The sequence below is a fragment of the Trachypithecus francoisi genome, unplaced genomic scaffold (genome assembly GCF_009764315.1).
Source record: "Trachypithecus francoisi isolate TF-2019V2 unplaced genomic scaffold, Tfra_2.0 Lachesis_group0, whole genome shotgun sequence".
In the NCBI taxonomy this organism is placed as follows: domain Eukaryota; kingdom Metazoa; phylum Chordata; class Mammalia; order Primates; family Cercopithecidae; genus Trachypithecus; species Trachypithecus francoisi.
Window position 1 is genome coordinate 6558298 of NW_022681453.1, and position 19201 is coordinate 6577498.

Genomic DNA, 19201 nt, shown 5'->3' on the forward strand with positions numbered 1-19201 from the left:
TTTACTGTGTAACTTGATTGTTCTGAAGGTAAGACTCCCATCTGCAATGGGAATCAGCTGTATTTGGCACAATTTTGGGGGGAACATGCCAGGAAAGCAAGTCCTCCTCAGTGAAGAACAATCACAGATAGATGACTTTGTTCATGCTTTAGACGACGTAAGATGTGAATCAGCCACGGAATGATCAGATTACAGTTTCCACCAGCCTTAACTGGATATATCCCAAGGTGAGTGGGTAGCTGGTCGGGTGGGTGGAGAGCTGAGGTAAAAGGAAATGCTGTGGAAAAGTGTGGAAACCAAAACAATGAGTGGGAGTTTGCAAAGGATGTTCCCACCTCCCATTCAAAGCCTTCTAGGCTTCTGTTCAACTAATCTGATCAGCCCAAAACACTGCAAAAAGTTAGTGGAAATGACCTTTTGGTAAAACAAGAATGAGAATCTGAAAAGATTTCCAGGAAAGAAGTAAGATGGATGTCAGGCTGGTTGTTTTCAAAATTATATTTCCCTGCTTACAAACATAATAAAACCAACTACAGTAGACATATTCAAACAAAAGTTGTAGCAACAGAGGGCAATAATCCCTCAGACTGATATGCTTCAGAGGCAGATTTTCAGGACAGAGAGGAAGAGCCCATGATGACCAAGTATGCAGGATTTACTTTTCTAAGTCAATAATCCAACTTAATTTAGATTTAATTAGCACTAATTAAACATACACAATTTAACTAGCACTAATTAAATATACAAAAATTTCTCAATACACCTTCTCATTCTGTCAACTTTCTGGTATCTTCCTCACCACAGAGACTCCCATTCTGAGCCCCCTTCTGCTCCATGGCCCAAGGCTAAGGTTTTCAGGTTCTCAGTTCACTCATCCTCCCTGCCAACCAAGCCTAGGTATAGTCCCTGTCCCCTAAAAGCTTTCCTGATCCTCCCCATGTTTCCTGCTGGAGGATGGAGAACCTCCCTTTACCCTCTTACTCTTTAAAAAAGACATAGATATTCTAATTTTATTATGTCCCCAAACTGACAACTACTTTTTGGTAATTTACTTGCTGGTACTTTGGTTTCTCCATTCTCATAGATGGAATTATCAGAGAAGTGTGTGCCATATTCTGTATATTGATTAAACATGCAAATAAAATAAAAGCTTATCCTAAAACTAAGCAAATCCCTCTTGCAAGTAAACTATTTGTGCTTGCAAATACCATGTATTCCTACAATTTAATCTTAGAGTTTACATAAATCCATCTTTGCTAGATTTGTTAATAAACTTTTTTCTTTTTGTTTTTTGAGGCAAAGTTTCAGGTTGTTGCCCAGGCTCCAGTACAGAAGCACGATCACGGCTCATTATATCCTCTATCCCCTAGGCTCAAGCAATCCTCCTTCCTCAGCTTCTCAAGTGGCTGGGACTACAGGTGTGTGCCACCATGCCCAGCTAATTTTTGTATTTTCTGTAGAGACAGGGTCTCCCTATGTTTCCCAGGCTGGTCTTGAACTCCAAGCTCAAGTGATCCTCCTGCCTTGAGCTCCTGAAATGCTGGGTTATAGGTGTGAGCCACCATGCTTGGCCTAAACTTTCTTATGTAAATGGAGTTTCTTTCTTTCCTTTTTTAAAAATAGAGTTTACATTGGAAACGTATTTTCAAAACACCAAAATGTTAAAAATAACCCATGATGTCAATATTTTTAAAAAGTATGTAAGAAGTAAAATCCCTGTCTATCTCTTCCTATACTTCTAAGGTGACCACTGTTAATAGGAGGCAAATCCTTGATTTTTTCCTATCATCTTGGTACCCCTGTAGAGAAACACATGTACTTTCCTTTGTTTTTTAAACAAAACAGATTCAAGATGCTAGGAGATGGTCGGGCAAACTAACATAAACAATAAAAACAGCTGTTGTAATGAAAGCCAATACAGATCTATAGTCCTTTAGCCTTACTTTTGACACCCAAAAAGCTCTGAAAAGAAAAAAATGTAGCTCATTACATTTAGTGATAAAATCTGACTGAACTGATAGAAGGCTAATTACAGTCTTTGTCCCATTTCGTGTGAACATTCAGATGTTTCACTGCAGAAGTATTAATGTCATTGCATGGGGAGGCTGCCCTACATCTATGAGGACATACTGTACTAACTTTCTAAAATTCAAAATAATTTTATATCTGAGCCCAAAGTTTTCAGATAAGGGACTGTGGGCCTGTCTATATGGCATGTACTCTTCTTTAAATATTGTCTTTCTTTAGAGTCCTTGATAGTGTTTTCTTCCGGTTTTCTTCCTACCTCACCAGAAGTTCCTTTTCTGTCACCATTGCTAGATTCTACTCCTCTTCCCAGCCTCTAAAAGTTGGAGTGCCTGTTCTCCACCCTTTCTCTATTGCCTAATCCTCTGGGTGATCTCATTCAGTCCCAGGGGTTAAGTATCAGCTACATGTGGATTTGTCCAAAATTGACATCTCCAGCTTGCCTTCCCTGTGGCCATAGTGCCTAGTCAGCATCTCCCCTTGGGTATCTAATAGGCATATTAAGAGCAACATGTCCCAAATAAAATTATTGATATTCCTCCCCAATTGTATTTATTTTCTAGCATTTCCCATCTCAGCACTCTCTCAGTTGCTGAGATTCCAAACTTTGGAGTTATCCTTGACTCCTTTTTATGCTTTCATATCATCCAATCCATCAGCAACTTCTATTGCCTTCATCCCTAAAACATATCCCAAATCTGGTGATTTGTCACCTCCTTCACAGCCTTGCTCTCATTTTTGCCCTCTTCAACCTATTTTCTAATCAGAAGTCAGTTATCCTCTAAAAATAAGTCAGATCATGTCAATTCCTTGTTCAAAATTCCTAGGTGACTTTCTATCACACTTAGAAAAGTATCCAAAGACCTTATCATAGCCTACAAAGACTGCATGCAAACTGGCCCTTCAACCTTGGTTTCTATCACTATCCTTGCTCACTAAGCTCCAGCAGTGCTTGCTGACTTCCTTGTGGCTTAAGGTTTCCAGTATGCTCCTTGCTTCTGGGTCTTTTTTTTTTTTTTTTTTTTTTTGAGACAGAGTCTCGCTCTGTCGCCCAGGCTGGAGTGCTGTGGCCGGATCTCAGCTCACTGCAAGCTCCGCCTCCCGGGTTTACGCCATTCTCCTGCCTCAGCCTCCCGAGTAGCTGGGACTACAGGCGCCCGCCACCTCGCCCGGCTAGATTTTTGTATTTTTTAGTAGAGACGGGGTTTCACCGTGTTAGCCGGATGATCTCGATCTCCTGACCTTCGTGATCCGCCCGTCTCGGCCTCCCAAAGTGCTGGGATTACAGGCTTGAGCCACCGCGCCCGGCGCTTCTGGGTCTTGACACTAACTATTACCTTTGCCTAGAGTGTTTTTTCCTTGGAATGTTCATTGCCTCATTATTTTCTCAGAGCCTTTTACCACCCCGTCTAATATAGCACCCCTCCTTCAGAAAGTATCCCTTTTATCCTGATTTATTTTTTCTTAGCATCTATAAAAACAACAAAACTGTTTACCTGTTAAATGAATGCATAAATAAGCAACTGCAGTAGGCGCACAGGTGTATAGCTAATTTTGCCTCTGAGATTTTGTGGCTTCATGGAGGGGTTCTCTTTGCACTTAGACTTGAGGAATAAACAGAAGTGTGCCAGGCACCTGTTACTAAAGTTTAAGCTAGAATCTGCTTTATCTTAATTTTTTCATTTCTCATAATCTGAAAAGAAAATCTCATGAAGGTTTATATTTTGTTGCTTTTGTTTTACTTGTAACTTTCCTGATTTTTCTTTAATATTCCTTGCTTGACCTTTATTCTTGTCACTGTCGCCTTCTCTACCAGGTCCTTTTTATACTTTATTCCTTTCTATTATTTTTAATTTTTTAAAATTAAAGTATTACATATAGCTAAAAAGTAAAATAATACTAAAACTCACAATGAAAAAAACACTTCTTCACATTCCCAAGTCCTGCCTCCCAGGAATAACCATTTTCAGATCTTTAAACTATTTCTTCTGATAGTTACCCTCCGTAATTCAAAATAACATCATTATACATTGATCTCTTTGTTTTTCAGTTTTGAACATATCGACTGACTGCATGGAACGGAAGATGAGGGTTCAGCTTTCTATACCAATTCCCAACAGATGCTGCTGCTCCTCCTATCCTCATATTTCTGTCACAATTTTTAGCTTAATCTATATTCATCTTTATATGATTATAGTATATAAACATATGCACATCTGGGCCATGTTATGTACTATGATGACATTTTCTTCCTTGCACAGCTTCTATCCAGAGTTATTGCCTCATAATTCTTCTGTTTTGTTTTCTGGGTATTGATACTAATTTTTCACCAAACTTACAGAAGTGTAAATATCCTCTCGACATATTCAAACACCCCATGTAAGCTATCAGCTTCTCTTTGTTCTTGGAGACATACTTCTAAGAACCCACTATGTTTCTGCTCAACATTCTAAGAACTTTCTTTTGGTATGCTTGTTCTTTCAATCTGATGCACTGCTGTAATCCTAGCATTTCTTCCCACCATTGTCCTGGGATTCCCTTCATCTCTCTCCTGTGTTGGATTCCTTATTTCCTGATTCCTATATTTTCTCCTTTATTACTTATTCCCTCATTGTGCTGTCATATATCTTCTAACAGCTTCCTGAAAAATGTTGCCAGGGTAGTATTATTTTTGAGAAGTCTGAAGTCTGAAAATACCCGTGTTTGATACTTGATAGATTGTTTTGGCAGGATATAGAATTCTAGGCTGGGCATAATTTTCCTTTGGAATTTGGAACGCATTGTCTTCTATTTCTTATTTCCTTGAATTTTCTTTTTCTTTTCTTCATCTTTTTGCTTTTTTTTCCTGCTTTCTAGATTTCACATCTTTATCATCTAACCCAAATACTGATTTTTAAACATTTCAGTCCTTATATATTTAATACGCACTCTTGTTCTTTTTTCGTAGCTGGCTGTTTATGTTTAATGAATACAATATCATCTCTTTTCTCTCTGAGGATATTAATTATTATTATATATTTTTAAGCTCTCTTTTGCTCCCTGTATTGTTTTGTATTTTTTTTTCTGTGAAGTTCTTTTTTGCTTATTGTTTCTGTTCTTCACATTAGAGATGTTTCTCAAATAATTGGTGATCCTTGGCTGTTCGTGTTTAAAAATGGGTCCCCGAACGGGCACGGTAGCTCATGCCTGTAATCCCAGCACTTTGGGAGGCCGAGATGGGCGGATCATGAGGTCAGGAGATCGAGACCATCCTGGCTAACACAGTAAAACCCTGTCTCTACTAAAAATACAAAAAATTATCCGGGCATGGTGGCGGGTGCCTGTAGTCCCAGCTACTCAGGAGGCTGAGGCAGGAGTATGGCATGAACCTGGGAGGTGGAGCTTGCAGTGAGCCAAAATCCAGCCACTGCACTCCAGCCTGGGAGACAGTGAGACTCCGTCTCAAAATAAAAATAAAAATAAAAATGGGTCCCCAAAATGTTACCTTAAGCTCAGTGTGCTTGTATTCGGTTTATTGGCTGATATCCTTCTAAGTAGGTAGATTGAACATGGATACAGCCATTTCATTGGGATATCCCAACTGTCAGTATCAATGGGTCTTATCTTTTTTATTTATTTATTTTTGAGACAGAGTCTTGCTGTCACCCAGGCTGGGGTGCAATGGTGTGATCTCCACTCACTGCAACCTCCACCTTCCAGGTTCAAGTGATTCTTGTGCCTCAGCCTCCTGAGTAGCTGGGATTACAGATGTGCACCACCACACCCAGCTAATTTTTTTGTATTTTCTGTGGAGACGGGGTTTCACCATGTTGACTAGGCTGGTCTCAAACTCCTGGCCTCATGTGATCTGCCTGCCTTGGCCTCCCAAAGTGTTGGGATTACAGGTGTGAGCCACTCCGCCAGGCCGGTCTTCTCTTTTGAGGCAGTTCATTTCTCCAGAGGGGGCTCTTCCAATTTCTCTTTTTATGGCCATTAATACATAAGCCTGGTTACTTGTGTTCTGAAAAGTAAGAGTGTGAAGGGTACTGAGAGGTCTCCCTACTTAATATACCCTTGCTTTATCTCTTTTGTCCTCAGGTTCAGTGCCTTTTCTCATTCAGTTTTACTAGAGAGTAACCCCCTAGTACTCTGCCAGGATGGTGGGCAGGGGCTTCTTAGGAACTGGGAAGACATCTCTAAGGATCTCTTTGCTCCTTTTATAATCTTTCAAACAGTCTTGTTTTCCACTCCACCCTTACATCCCTCTTTCAGAGGCATAGGCATACAGAGATATTGTGTGTTTGGTTCTAGACCAAAATAAAGCAAATATTGCAATAAAGAAAGTCACATGAATTTTTTGGTTTCCCACTGCATATAAAAATAATGTTTACACCATACTGTATTTAAGTGTACAATAGCATTAAGTCTAAAAAATGTACATACCTTAATTTAAAAATATTTTACTACTAAAAAATGCTAACAATCATCTAAGCCTTCAGTGGGTTGTATCTTCTGCTGATGGAGGGTCTTGCTTCGATGTTGATGGCTGCTGACTGGTCAAGATGGAAGTTGCTGAAGATTGGGATGGCAGTGGCAATTTCTTAAAAGAAGACAACAGCACAGGAATCACTTGAACGTGGGAGGCAGAGGTTGTAGTGAGCTGAGACTGCGCCACTGCACTCCAGCCTGGGCATCAGAGTGAAACTCTGTCTCAAAAAGAAAAGAAAAAGAAAAAAAAAGACAACCATGATGTTTGCCACATCAATGGACTCTTCCGTTTATGAAAGATTTCTCTGTAGCATGTGATGCTGTTTGACAGCATTTACCCACAGTAGAATTTGTTTCAAAATTGAAGTGAATCCTCTCAAACCCTGTCACTGCTTTATCAACTAATTTTATATAATATTTCAATCCTTTGTTGTCATTTCAATGTTTTTCACAGCATCTTCACAGGAGTAGATTCCATTTCAACAAATGGTTTTCTTTGCTCATCTATAAGACGTAACTTTTTACATGTTCAAGTTTGCAGCAGTTCAGCCACATCTTCAGACTCCACTTCTAATTCTAGTTCTCTTGCTATTTCTGCCACTTCCTCCACTGAACTTTTAAACCTTCAAAGTCATCCATGAGTGCTGGAATCAACTTCTTCCAAACTTTTGTAATTATCGATATTTTATCCTCCTCCCATGAATCAGGAATGGTCTTAATGGCATCTAGAGTGGTGACTCCTTTCCAGAAGGTTTTGAATTTACTTAGCCCAGATCCATCAGAGGAATCACTAACTATGGCAGCTGTCATGTTATGAAATATATTTCTTAAATCATAAGACTTGAAAGTCAAAACTGTTCCTTGAGGCATGGGCTGCAGAATGGATGTTGTGTTTGCAGGCATGAAAACATTAATCCCCTTGTTCATCTCCATCAGAGCTCTTGGGTGACCAGACGCATTGTCAATGAGAAGCAATATTTTGAAAGGAATTTTTTTTTTTCTGAACAGTAGGTCTCAACAGGCTTAAAATATTCAAGAAGCCATGCTGCAAAAAGATGTGCTGTCATCCAGGCTTTGTTGCCCCACTTATAAAGCACAGACAGAGTAGAGTAGATTTAGCATGATTCTTAAAGGTGCTAGGATTTTTGGGATGGCCTGTCCTTTGAAGGCTAATTCTTGAAGTTTGGCTTCAAAGTTTCTGTACCACAGCTACAAAAGTCCTAGATGGTACCTTCTTCCAATAGAAGGTTGTTCTATCTACATTGAAAATCTGTTGTTTAATGAAGCCACCTCATAAATGATCTTAACTAGATCTGGATAACTTACCGCAGCTTCGACATGAGCACTTGCTGTCTCACCTTGTACTTTTATGTTATGGAAATGGCTTCTTGTCTTGAACCTCATAAACCTACCATTGCTAGCTTCCAACTTTTCTTCTGCAGCTTCCTCATCTCTTTCAGTCTTCACAGAATTGGAGAGAGTTAGGGTCTTTCTCTGGATTAGGCTTTGGCTTAAGGGAATAATATGACTGGTTTTATCTTCTACCTAGACCACTCAAACTTTCTCCATATCAGCAAGAAGGCTGTTTTCTTTTCTTTTTTTTTTTTTTTTTTTGAGACGGAGTCTCGCTCTGTCGCCCAGGCTGGAGTGCAGTGGCCGGATCTCAGCTCACTGCAAGCTCCGCCTCCCGGGTTTACGCCATTCTCTCGCCTCAGCCTCCCGAGTAGCTGGGACTACAGGCGCCCGCCATCTCGCCCGGCTAATTTTTTGTATTTTTTTAGTAGAGACGGGGTTTCACCGTGTTAGCCAGGATGGTCTCGATCTCCTGACCTCGTGATCCGCCCGTCTCGGCCTCCCAAAGTGCTGGGATTACAGGCTTGAGCCACCGCGCCCGGCCAAGCTGTTTTATTTTCTTATCATTCTTCACTGAGGTGGCACTTCTATTGCCTTCAAGAACTTTTCATTTGCATTCGCAACTTGGCTAACTGGACCAAGAGGTTTAGCTTCTGGGTTATCTCAACTTTTGATTTGCTTTCCTTGCTAAGCTTAATCATTTCTGCCTTTTGACTTAAAGTAAGAGATGTGTAATTCTTCCTTTCACTTGAATGCTTAGGAGCCATTGTAGGGTTGCTAATTGCCCTAATTTCAATATTGCTTTGTCTCAGCAAATAGGGAGGCCTGAGGAGAAGAGAGATGGGAGGCTGGCCAGTCAGTGGATTAGTCAGAACACACACAACATTTATCTATTAAGTTTGCTGTCTTATATAGGCACCATTCTTGGCACTTACAAACAAGTGTAATAGTAACATCAAAGATCACTGATTGCATGACCATAACAGATATAATAATAATGAAAAAGTTTAAAATATTGCAAGAATTACCTAACTGTGACACAGAGACACAAAGTGAGCACATGCAGTTGAAAAAATGACACTGACAGATTTTCTCGACATAGGGGTTGACACAAACCTTCAATTTGTAATAAAACTCACAGTATCTATGGAGCACAGTAAAGTGACATGCAATAAAACAAATTATTCCTGCACCTAGTTTCTCCAGTTCCTGAGCCTCTCTAGTGTTGTGTCACATAACTAGATTTTTTCTGTTTTGGATCCTTCCATCCCTAATCCTCACAGGTATTAGGTTTCAATATTCTCTAGTCTGATGAGCCATTTGTCTCCTAGACACTTGCTTTCCATTTTTGTAAGCTTTGGTCAACATCTTTTTTATCAAGTGCTAACTTCTCTCCTGTTCTCTTTGTCCTACTAGATTTATTCACTTTTTATTAATTGATTGCCATTTTAGTGGCAGTGGAATGAAGTAGAGATAAACATACGTATTCAATTCTCCATGTTTAATCAAGATCATTATTTTGTATTTTTGAGTATCACTCATCTTCATTGTATGACTACAATAACTATAGCATTTAAAACTACTGCTCTTTTGACTCCCTTATGTGTGGTCTTCAAACAACAAAAATATTGAACTATCTGTACTGATTTTCCTTCAGTGATTGTATGTGAGCTGTTTATTTGAATTTACCACATTCTTCCTCTGGATCACAACAAGGTCCCTAACAGTGGGGTCACACTGTCTTGACTGTACTCACATGGAACCAGTAGGAAGGAAAATGGGCATCAAGAAGCACATGACCCATTTTGACTTTGGTTTTACTGATAAGTGTTATTCTCTAACATATTAACTGTCTTTCTTTCTCACTCCCTCTCTCCCTCCTTTCTAATGTTTAATGTATCTTTTCAGGGACTCCTTGTTCACATTTACATTTCTAGCACAGTTTTATTTTCCATTTTCTCTTTTTATTGACCTGCACCCTTTGTTGCTCTGCTTTGTGACACTTGCTGTTTCTGGGGATGCGCTCCAATAATCCCTGCTCCATTTAGGAAGGCCCATTTTGCCCTTTAGAGGCTTTGGCTTTCTTCTTATCCTTGAGAACTTTCTTCATACAATTAAAAACAAAGTCTACCCGTTATTTGGCCACTTGAAAGAGAACAGGGCTTTCCTCCTCTTAATTAGCCTCCTTATTAAACCATTAATTCATTTTCATTCTAATGGGAATTTGTTTTCCACTTAAATGCAGCTTTATTTCTCCAGAATCTGAGAAATTTCAAGTGTCTGGAATGCATGATCAAAAAACGTGGTGATTTTCACTTTACATGCTATGGCCTCTATTCTTTCTAGCTCATAAATCCTATCCCTTTTATTGGCTCATTTCCTATTTTTATAAGCATATTTTGGACTCTGGCATGCTTAGCCAGATAAGCAGCCTTAATTATTTACTCTTACAGTTCAGTTCAAATTAGTTAACTTTGAGGTGATATTCTGCTAACTTCTTTTTTTTTTTTTTTTTTTTTTTGTTGAGACGGAGTCTCGTTCTGCCGCCCAGGCTGGAGTGCAGTGGCCGGATCTCAGCTCACTGCAAGCTCCGCCTCCTGGGTTCCCGCCATTCTCCTGCCTTAGCCTCCCGAGTAGCTGGGACTACAGGCGCCCGCCACCTCGCCCGGCTAGTTTTTTGTATTTTTTTTTTTTTTTTAGTAGAGACGGGGTTTCACTGTGTTAGCCAGGATGGTCTCGATCTCCTGACCTCGTGATCCGCCCGTCTCGGCCTCCCAAAGTGCTGGGATTACAGGCTTGAGCCACCGCGCCCGGCCTCTGGTAACTTCTAAAGGAAAATCTAGTCTATTCTCCCTGCTCCTACAAAAGGATATTGCCCCCCTAAGTATGCCCTTAATTGGTTTTCTTTACCTTTGAGATGATCCTTTTCTCCTCTGTAGCAATGATCTATGATCATTTACATACCAACCCAATGTCTTATGTCTTTCAGTCCACATTTTTCAAGAAGCTTTATTCCTAAGTGGCTTCTTTTAACAACTAATGAGCAGGAAGAGTTCCAAATGCAGCTCCTTTTGTTGATGAAGAAATCCACTCTTCACTTTTAGTCTATTTTCTCTTGCCAAAATCACCTCCAGAAGCCCTGTGATTGGAAGCCTTTAAAATGCACCCTAATGATCCTTACCCTTCTGATATTCATATCTTTGTGCAATGATTTCACCTTGAGTGTGGGTTGGACTTATTGATTCATTTGTAATGAATGGAATACAGCAGAAGCATTGGGATGTGTCTTCTGAGATTACATTGCAAAAAGACTGTGGCTTCTGTCTTAGCACCTTCTCTCTCTCATTCTCACTCACTTGCTTGCCCTGAGGGAAGTCAACTGACACACTGAGTTGTTCTATGGAGAGGTACATGTGGCAAGGAAGTGAGGGAAGCCTCTGGCCAAATACATCCTGCCAACAACCATATAAGTAAGCCTGAAAGCCAATCCCATCCTAGTTGAGCTTCTAGATGAGACTGCAGCCCAGTGGACACCCTGACACCAGTCTCATGAGAGAACTTGAGCCTCTAAACCAGAGACATGCAGCTAAGCCATGCTCAGATTCCTGACCCACAGAAGCTATGAGATAACAAATGTTTGTTGTTTGAAGCTGCTAAACTTGGGGATAATTTGTCACATAGCAATAGATAATTTATACAGTCTCTTCAGGCAAATATTCTAGCTTTCAGTCTATGCTGTTTTTATGATAAATTCTGTTTAGATCATTCTTTCCTTTGGATATTAATTTAATTACTCATGCAAAGTTTTCTTTAAATTCTTCTTTGAGAGCAGGAAGTGGCAGTTGTCAGTCTTATTCATAATTACATCATCAGTACCTACCTAACATGTGCCTGGTACCCAGATAGATGCTGTTATGGGGTATGGAAGTTTGTCAACTCCAAATCTCATGTTGAAATGTAATCCTCAATGTTGGAGGTGGGGCCTAGGTGGGAGGTGTTTGAATCATGGCAGCAGATCCCTCATCCCCTTGCTGATGAATGAGTTCTTGCTGGGGTAGTTCACAAAAGAATGTGGCACCTCCCCCCACCTCTCTGTCACCACATGATGCACTGGGCTTCTCTTTCACCTTCTGCCATGATTGCAAGCTTCCTAAGGTCCTAACCAGAAACAGAGGCAGGCACTATGCTTCCTGTTCAGCCTGCAGAACCATGAGCCAACTAAACCTCTTTTCTTTATAAAGTATCCAGTCTCACATATTCCTTTAGAGTAAGGCAAGAACAGAGTACACAGATGCTAATACACGTTTACTAAATTTGACCCTTCTGTCTTTTTCTACCTCTCCTAGTTTATAATTTACTCCTCATTTTCTATATTGCCATTTCTTTAGTGAATGAATAGTTAGGAAACCTGCTAGTCTAGTTGGCCTTGACCTTTCTGTCTTTTACCCTGCTTCCCTCCTCTAGAGAATCACTACTGCTGTCGCATTTGAGGCAAATCAACATCACATCTCTCTTTCTCAGGGTTTCTCCAGTGGAGCTAAGTCCATGTGTGCTCTTCCACCTTACTCCTGCCTGAACTGGGGGTGCAGCTTCCTTCACTGGGAGGACTGTGCTGCTGTGTAACAACAAGAGACACTTCATCATCTTTTTGTCTTAATTATAGTACTAAAAGAAAATTGAGTCCCTGGAGATGTTAACTAAGTCTGTAGTCACTGTGAAATACAGAAGCAGAATAATAAGAACTAGGTTTCCCAAAAGAGGAAACATCATATCATAGAGATATGAATTTGAATCTTAGCTCCACCAAGCTATCTGACCTTGTGGAAATTATTCAGCCTTCTTCAGTCTCTTCCTCATTTGTAACATGTAAATAATTTCTACTTATAGAGTTGTTTTAGGCATTATTCTTGATCTAGTATTCTGTCTATTCCATATTTTATTTTAAATTTATAACTTCGTTGTAATAGGTTCACTTCATGATTACATAATTACAATGATGATGTAAACTTTCTATTTTGACTGATAATTTAACTACAGCAAGACCATGGCATATTTAATTGTTAATAATCGATACTGCTATTAGCGCTTTCCTTTCATGCCTTTATTGATGTCAATCAAACCAACAAAAATATTACTTCTCAGCAACATTCAGAATCTTCCTCCATTTGCCTTTATTTGCTATACTGTCATCAAAGGGATCAAATATTGTAATGTGATATGATATTGGTGATTAGAGAACAGATGAATTGTTTCACTATTTCTAAACTGTTCAATAGTTCAGACATAATACTTTGAAAAATGTTTTCAAATCAAAATAAGTCTACTGCAGTTTGAATGAAAAACATCACTGAAATAATCAAGCATACATAAGAAAGAAAACTGACGCATACCTATTACCTTATTAAGTTTACATTGATAGGAAGGTAAAAACCTATGGTAAAATTGTATTTAAAAGACAGTCTAATTTTTTTTTTTAAGTATGCAGAAAGTGCTCTGAAAGTTTATTTGCCAAAGATTTAACGTTAAAACAAATAAGACATAAACATAAAAAGATTCCTAGTCTTAGAGGCTTAAAATAGTTATTTGCAAGAAAGAACTGGGTGCCGAGAAAACTTTTAGAGATTATGTAGTTTAAGGGAAAGCCAGATCTGGAGAGGCTAAGTGACTGCCTAAAGTTAAGGACAGAGCACCAGGATGTGACTTAGGTCAGACTAACATTCCAGGGCTCTTTCCAGGAAACTAAGTTGCCTTTCACGTTTTTGTTTGTTTGTTGAAAGAATATGTGCTCTTTGATTAATTGCAAAGGTACCACTGTCTGCTTCCTACCTCTTCCTGGGACTTGTTAAATTGCTCTATCAGTTGTGTTTGAGCCAGCATTACTCTTTTCAGTTCATCTGACTTCTGTTTCATTTCCTTCCTCAAGTCTTCTGAAACTGAATCATTACTGTCAATTTCCTTCTTCAAGCGAGATTCAAATTCTGCAACCAAATTTTTAAGATTTTCAATTTCTTTTTCCTTTGACTCAGATTCTTCAGTGTACCAAATATGGGATTCGTGAAGTTTTTCTCTAAGAGCGGTCACTTCCTGTCTTAGATCTCTTGTAGCGCCTGTGATTAAGTCAGATATCTGTAAGATAAATCTCATATTAGTTTGTAGGCGATAGTTTCTAGGTAACCACAGAATTCTTATGGTTTTTAAGAGGTTTATTCTCATTAATCAGTGTACTCACTTGATCAGATGAAAACAAACCCATGATATGCAGGCCTTCAAGATTTTCTTTTTAAAAGACTAAAACATTTATTTTTCTACTTAAAACAGCATCACACTAATCACTTGGGAATTTTTGGAAATACATAAACTTCTGTGACTATATTAAGCTACAAAGGATAGGACAAGTCTTTTTTTTGAGACAGGGTCTTGCTCTGTTGCCAAGGCTGGAGCGCAGTGGTGCAGAGGTGTAATCATGGCTCTCAGCAGCCTTGACCTCCTGGGCTCAAACGATCCTCCCAATTCAGCCTCTCCAGTAGCTGGATCACAGACTCATGCCACCACGCCTGGTAATTTTTTATTTTTTGTAGAGATGGTGTCTCTCTATGTTGCCAAGGCTGGTCTTAAACTCCTGGGCTCAAGCAATCCTCCTGCCTCAGCCTCCCAAAGTGCTGGGATTACAGGTGTGAGCCACTGTGCCAGCCTCAGTTCAAGTCTTGACAAATAGATCAGGGGCCTGTCTGGACCTAACTAGGTTGGCTTTGGGATCTCAAAATGCCTGATTTTTGGGGAATGCAAGGAGGGGAGCACTAAAGTTATACTTTACCCTAAGTATACCAATAAATTTTTCTTTGACATAATTTTTTTTCTTTTTTGTAAATAATGGTGGGAGAAACTCCAGATACTATGCCTTCCAGAATAGTACTGCCCAACAGAGCTTTCTGTGGTGTTAGAAATATTCTACGCTATCCAATATGGTAGTCACTAGGCACATGTGACTACTGACAGTGCTGGTAAATGTTTAACAACTGACTCTCAAAAAAAAAAAAAAAAAAGCAAGATTGTATCTAATTTCCACGGTGTAAATACTCTAACCATAGCTCTCAAAAAAGAGTATTGACTATTGAGCACCTGAAATACGACTAATGTGACCAAAGAACTGAATTTAAATTGTATTTAATTTTAATTAATTTAATGGAAACTTTCATAGCCACAGTTGTAGAAAACACCTGAATATTCTGAAAATGTACTGCTTCTCAAGGTGGTACCTCTAGATAAATGAATGAGAGAATAACTTGGAGAAGCTTTTCCTCATAGCATGAAAGTCTTTAGAAAGGAAAAGACCTCTTGTTTTCTTTCTCCTTAAAAAACAAAACAACAAAACAAGAGCTGCTTCTAATGGAACATATCCTTATTACTTACGCTCAATTATTGTCATGTTATAAATATTAGCACAACAAGAAACTAGCCCACTAAGAATCTGGAAAACATTCACAGACCAAGGTTCCAAGGACTTTGTGAACTATTACATAAAAAGAGTTGTGTATCCAAAATGTGTTTCAAATGTTAAATTTACAGAAAGAATAACTGGTGTGAGAAGTCTCTTCACCATAGTTCGTAATTTTATAAATTAATATTCTATTATCTTCAATTAATCCAGGAGGGAAGAAGGTCACTGTCAGGTCTGTACAGTGGTTTCCATCACCCAGAGAAGAGGTGACATTGAAATAAAGGAAGTTATCCTTGGGAGAAGAGGTTCACATAACCACAAATATGTTTTTATTTTTTAAAAGGCAGTCAACATTTAAAGATCAGGAGGTTTCACCTACAAAATGTGGATTTGTGACTTCTTTTGAGAAACTGTAACATCTGGCAAGTTCCAGCTTGCCTGTCTGCATTCTCCTGCTGATGGGATCCTGAACCACCCAGGGCTGCAACAGCAGTCACAGAGTGAGAGCAGGAAGAAAGGGGGAGACTCAGTGGAGCCTGGGGCATCAGAAGCCAGGAAGCTAGAGGTGAGAACCCTCTAGGGGAGGCAGAACCTTGGGGGAGCCAAGGCTGTAAGCTTGTGGCACATGCTCCATTGCCCCAGTAGGATTTCACTTACAAAACACAAGTTCAAAGACAAAAATTACCACGAATTTTTTTTCTTTTAGAGAAGGGGTCTCACTCTGTTGCCCAGTCTGAAGTACAGTGGTGTGATTATAGCTCACAGAGGTCTTGAACTCCTGGGTTCAAGTTAACCTCATGTATCAGCCTCCCAAGTAGCCAGGGTATTAAGTGGTATGAACATACTACGGGTATGAACCATCACACTAGGCTAATTAAATCTTTTTTTTTTTTTTTTTTAAATAGAGACAGAGTCTTGTTATGTTGTCCAGGCTGGTCTTGAATGCCTGGCCTCAAGTGATCCTCTTGCCTGGGCCTCTCAAAGTGCTAGGATTATAGGTATGAGCCACTATGCCCAGTTAGCTTATTAAGAATTTCAGGGTAGTATCTGCAGAGCATTAAATCCAAAGCATGAGACCTTTCTGAGTGTGGGACCATGTGCTACTGCACTGGTTGTACACATGTAGCTGGTGCTGCCTGTTATTCATAATGGACTACTGAAATGGATGTACCATACCTCCTGTACACAAATGTAGAAGCCATTAGGTCTTGTCTGATGCTTAATTAACACAGAGTCTTTATGTATGTATTCAAAATGTTATTTCCCCACTAGGTCTTGATTAATACAGATATGCACATACACACTCTACACTCAAGTCCTATAAAAACAGGAAAACTTTAACAAAACCTTTAGTATTTAGAACATACTGTTTAAGAAATTTAGGAAGATACGATTACATTTTAAAAATATTTCTCTTCATTCAGAAATGTTGAGAATGAAAAATATCTGCAATGAAAGGGTATATGCTTTAGTTATTGGGAAAATTTTAATTATGTAAAATACCTCATTATCTTTTGATATTGGGTATTTGAGGTGTTGAAATATCTAGCCATACTAATTTTTAGTCATATAATTTATGATGTTTAAAAAATAAGTTTATTCTGGTAGAAAAAATCCATACATAGCTGGATTACACGCTTGTATAACTTATCTCAGTTATCCATTCTGGAGAATTAGCCAAACCATCTTACCTGCATGGCTAAAACCAAGACACAGTGACCATGAGTGAAAGCTACTGGAATCATAAATACCATAGTGTTCTAAGGCGAAATATACAACATCTGCAGTTTCAAATCTGTTAAACAATGATGAACGTCATAATTACAGACCTTCATTTGTAGTTCCTCTTGTTCTTTCTTATACTTTTGGATTATGTCTTGGTGTTTTTCTTTTTCAATATCAAGTTGCAGTTTTGTTTCTTCCTTAAAGAGAAGAGCTTGCTCTTCAAATTCAACCAAGTGTTGGGCCCTTTCCTTGGCAAGTTCTGCTTCAATCTAGAAATGGCATTTAAAACATATGTAAAACCACTTTACCTTAAAATAAGTACATTAAGCTTATTTTCAAACTCTTAAGTTTTAAAATGTTCTGACATTAAATTTTTAATTAAACTATTTTTAAAATTCTAAAAAATTATGTGACTTAAAACTTGGGCCAGAAAAACTGACCTTGTGCCAAATATTCCACCACCTTCTAAGACCTGAAAAATTAGCAGAGGAGTTAGAACTATATGACAGTTTTCAGAAATACTAAAAGCCTAGTTACTTGCTCATTTATACTGTGAACTCAGTCCTTGCCAGCAACTCAGAAAATTAAAGTTTTTGTTTTTAAGCAGATTTTGAGGGCTTTAGACTAAGTTCTGCTTAAAACTCAGAGGGAATACAAAGTACAAATGTTGATTTTTCAAGTGGCCCTTTCTTGATGGAGGTCATAGAAAGTTTTGGAGTCACAGATTGTCATTTTAATGTGACTAAAGTGGGAAGGATGATTAAAGGAAAAGAGTCAGTAATGCCTGTACAGATGGTCTCCAACTTACAATGGTTTGACTTCTGATTTTTTGACTTTATAATGGTGAGAAAGCAATATGCATTTTCAGTAGAGACTATACTTCAAATTTTGAATTCTGATCTTTTCCTGGGCTGTTGATACACAGTATGATACTCTCTTGGGATGTTAGGCAGTGTCATGGGCCGCAGCTCCCAGTCAGCCATGTGCTCATGAGGGCAAACAACTGATACTGTACAGTGTATGTACTGTGTTGCCAGTATTTTTTAGATACTGTGTTTTCACATTCCATCATGTCTACAGAGTACCCATTTTTGACTTACAATACCTTGAATTTATGATGGGTTTATCAGGATGTAACTCCACTGAAAGGTGAAGAGCATCTGTATCCATACTTTGACTCAGATAGCATCATAATGCTAGAAGGGACCTTAGAAGTCCCCTAATTCAATCTCTCATGTTTCCATGAATTGTGGAAAGAATAAGCAAGAAATCTGGATGCAGATGAAGTTAAGTTTAAATCCTGGCTCTTAATCCTGGCTCTGCTACTTGCTAACTGAGTGATCTTAAGTCTGTGACTGTAACCCTTCCTGGTAGGGTTATAACTAGTTCCCTTAGGGGTTGTTATGAGGATTAAAGGAGGCAAAGCTTCTGTGTAAAGCTCTAACATGAGTAGGAATTTAATAGTCAGTGGAGAGTACTTCCACACTCTGACCCTTCAGTCTCTACTACTGACTCCATACTAAATGACTGACTGCTGGGTGCCTCACACCTCCAGAAACTATAACTCACTCCTTCCCCAGAAGGCATTTCCATTTTCAGACAGCACTAAGCATTAGGCAGTCTTTCCTGTAGTTGAGCCAACATCTCTCTCCATGTGGTTTTTAACCATTGGTTTTGGCTCTGCCTACTGAAACAAGAAAGAGAACAAATCTATGAGTACTGGAGTAATTTACTCCTGGGAGTTCATCTAGAGAGACTGGAGAAGGCAATCCCAGTGACAGGCTGGCTCTAGGCTTACACTGTGCCAGGATTATAAACTCTAAGAAGGGATAAAGCCAGGTAAATTGGGAGGAAAAACTCACAACTGATTGTGACTGTGTGATTTAGGCCACCAAGACAAGGAAAGAGATTAACCTAAATTTCTCAAGGGAACAATGAAATCAGGGTACAAGGACACAAATTTTGCTAAGAAAGTTAAAGGAAGTCCTTTACATTAAATAAAATACTAGATGGAAGACTAGCCCCAGTGTGGGGTCCATTGGTTTTATTGTACTGGGTATAAGATTGAGCATCTGCCTTAAGGGAAAGTAATTATGTTTATACAGTATTGGATTTTGGCTCTTTCAAAATAAACTTCTGGATTGTTTGGGATAATAGGCTACTGATGATCTTTTAGCAACATTACAGAATTAC

At 39.0% G+C, this 19201-nt stretch overlaps 1 protein-coding gene across 4 annotated transcripts in view; it reads right to left on the reverse strand.

Annotated features, from left to right (window-relative positions):
• The window catches only part of LEKR1 (leucine, glutamate and lysine rich 1), a 234131-nt gene that overhangs the window by 6693 nt on the left and 208237 nt on the right, over nucleotides 1-19201 (reverse strand). For all 4 annotated transcript variants that reach the window (XM_033203290.1, XM_033203296.1, XM_033203307.1 and 1 more), the window contains exons 11-12: nucleotides 17113-17277; nucleotides 13672-13971 (exon numbers count right to left, since the gene is read on the reverse strand). In XM_033203290.1, coding sequence (XP_033059181.1) covers nucleotides 13672-13971; nucleotides 17113-17277 — 465 coding nt within the window. The remainder of the gene's footprint in view (nucleotides 1-13671; nucleotides 13972-17112; nucleotides 17278-19201) is intronic.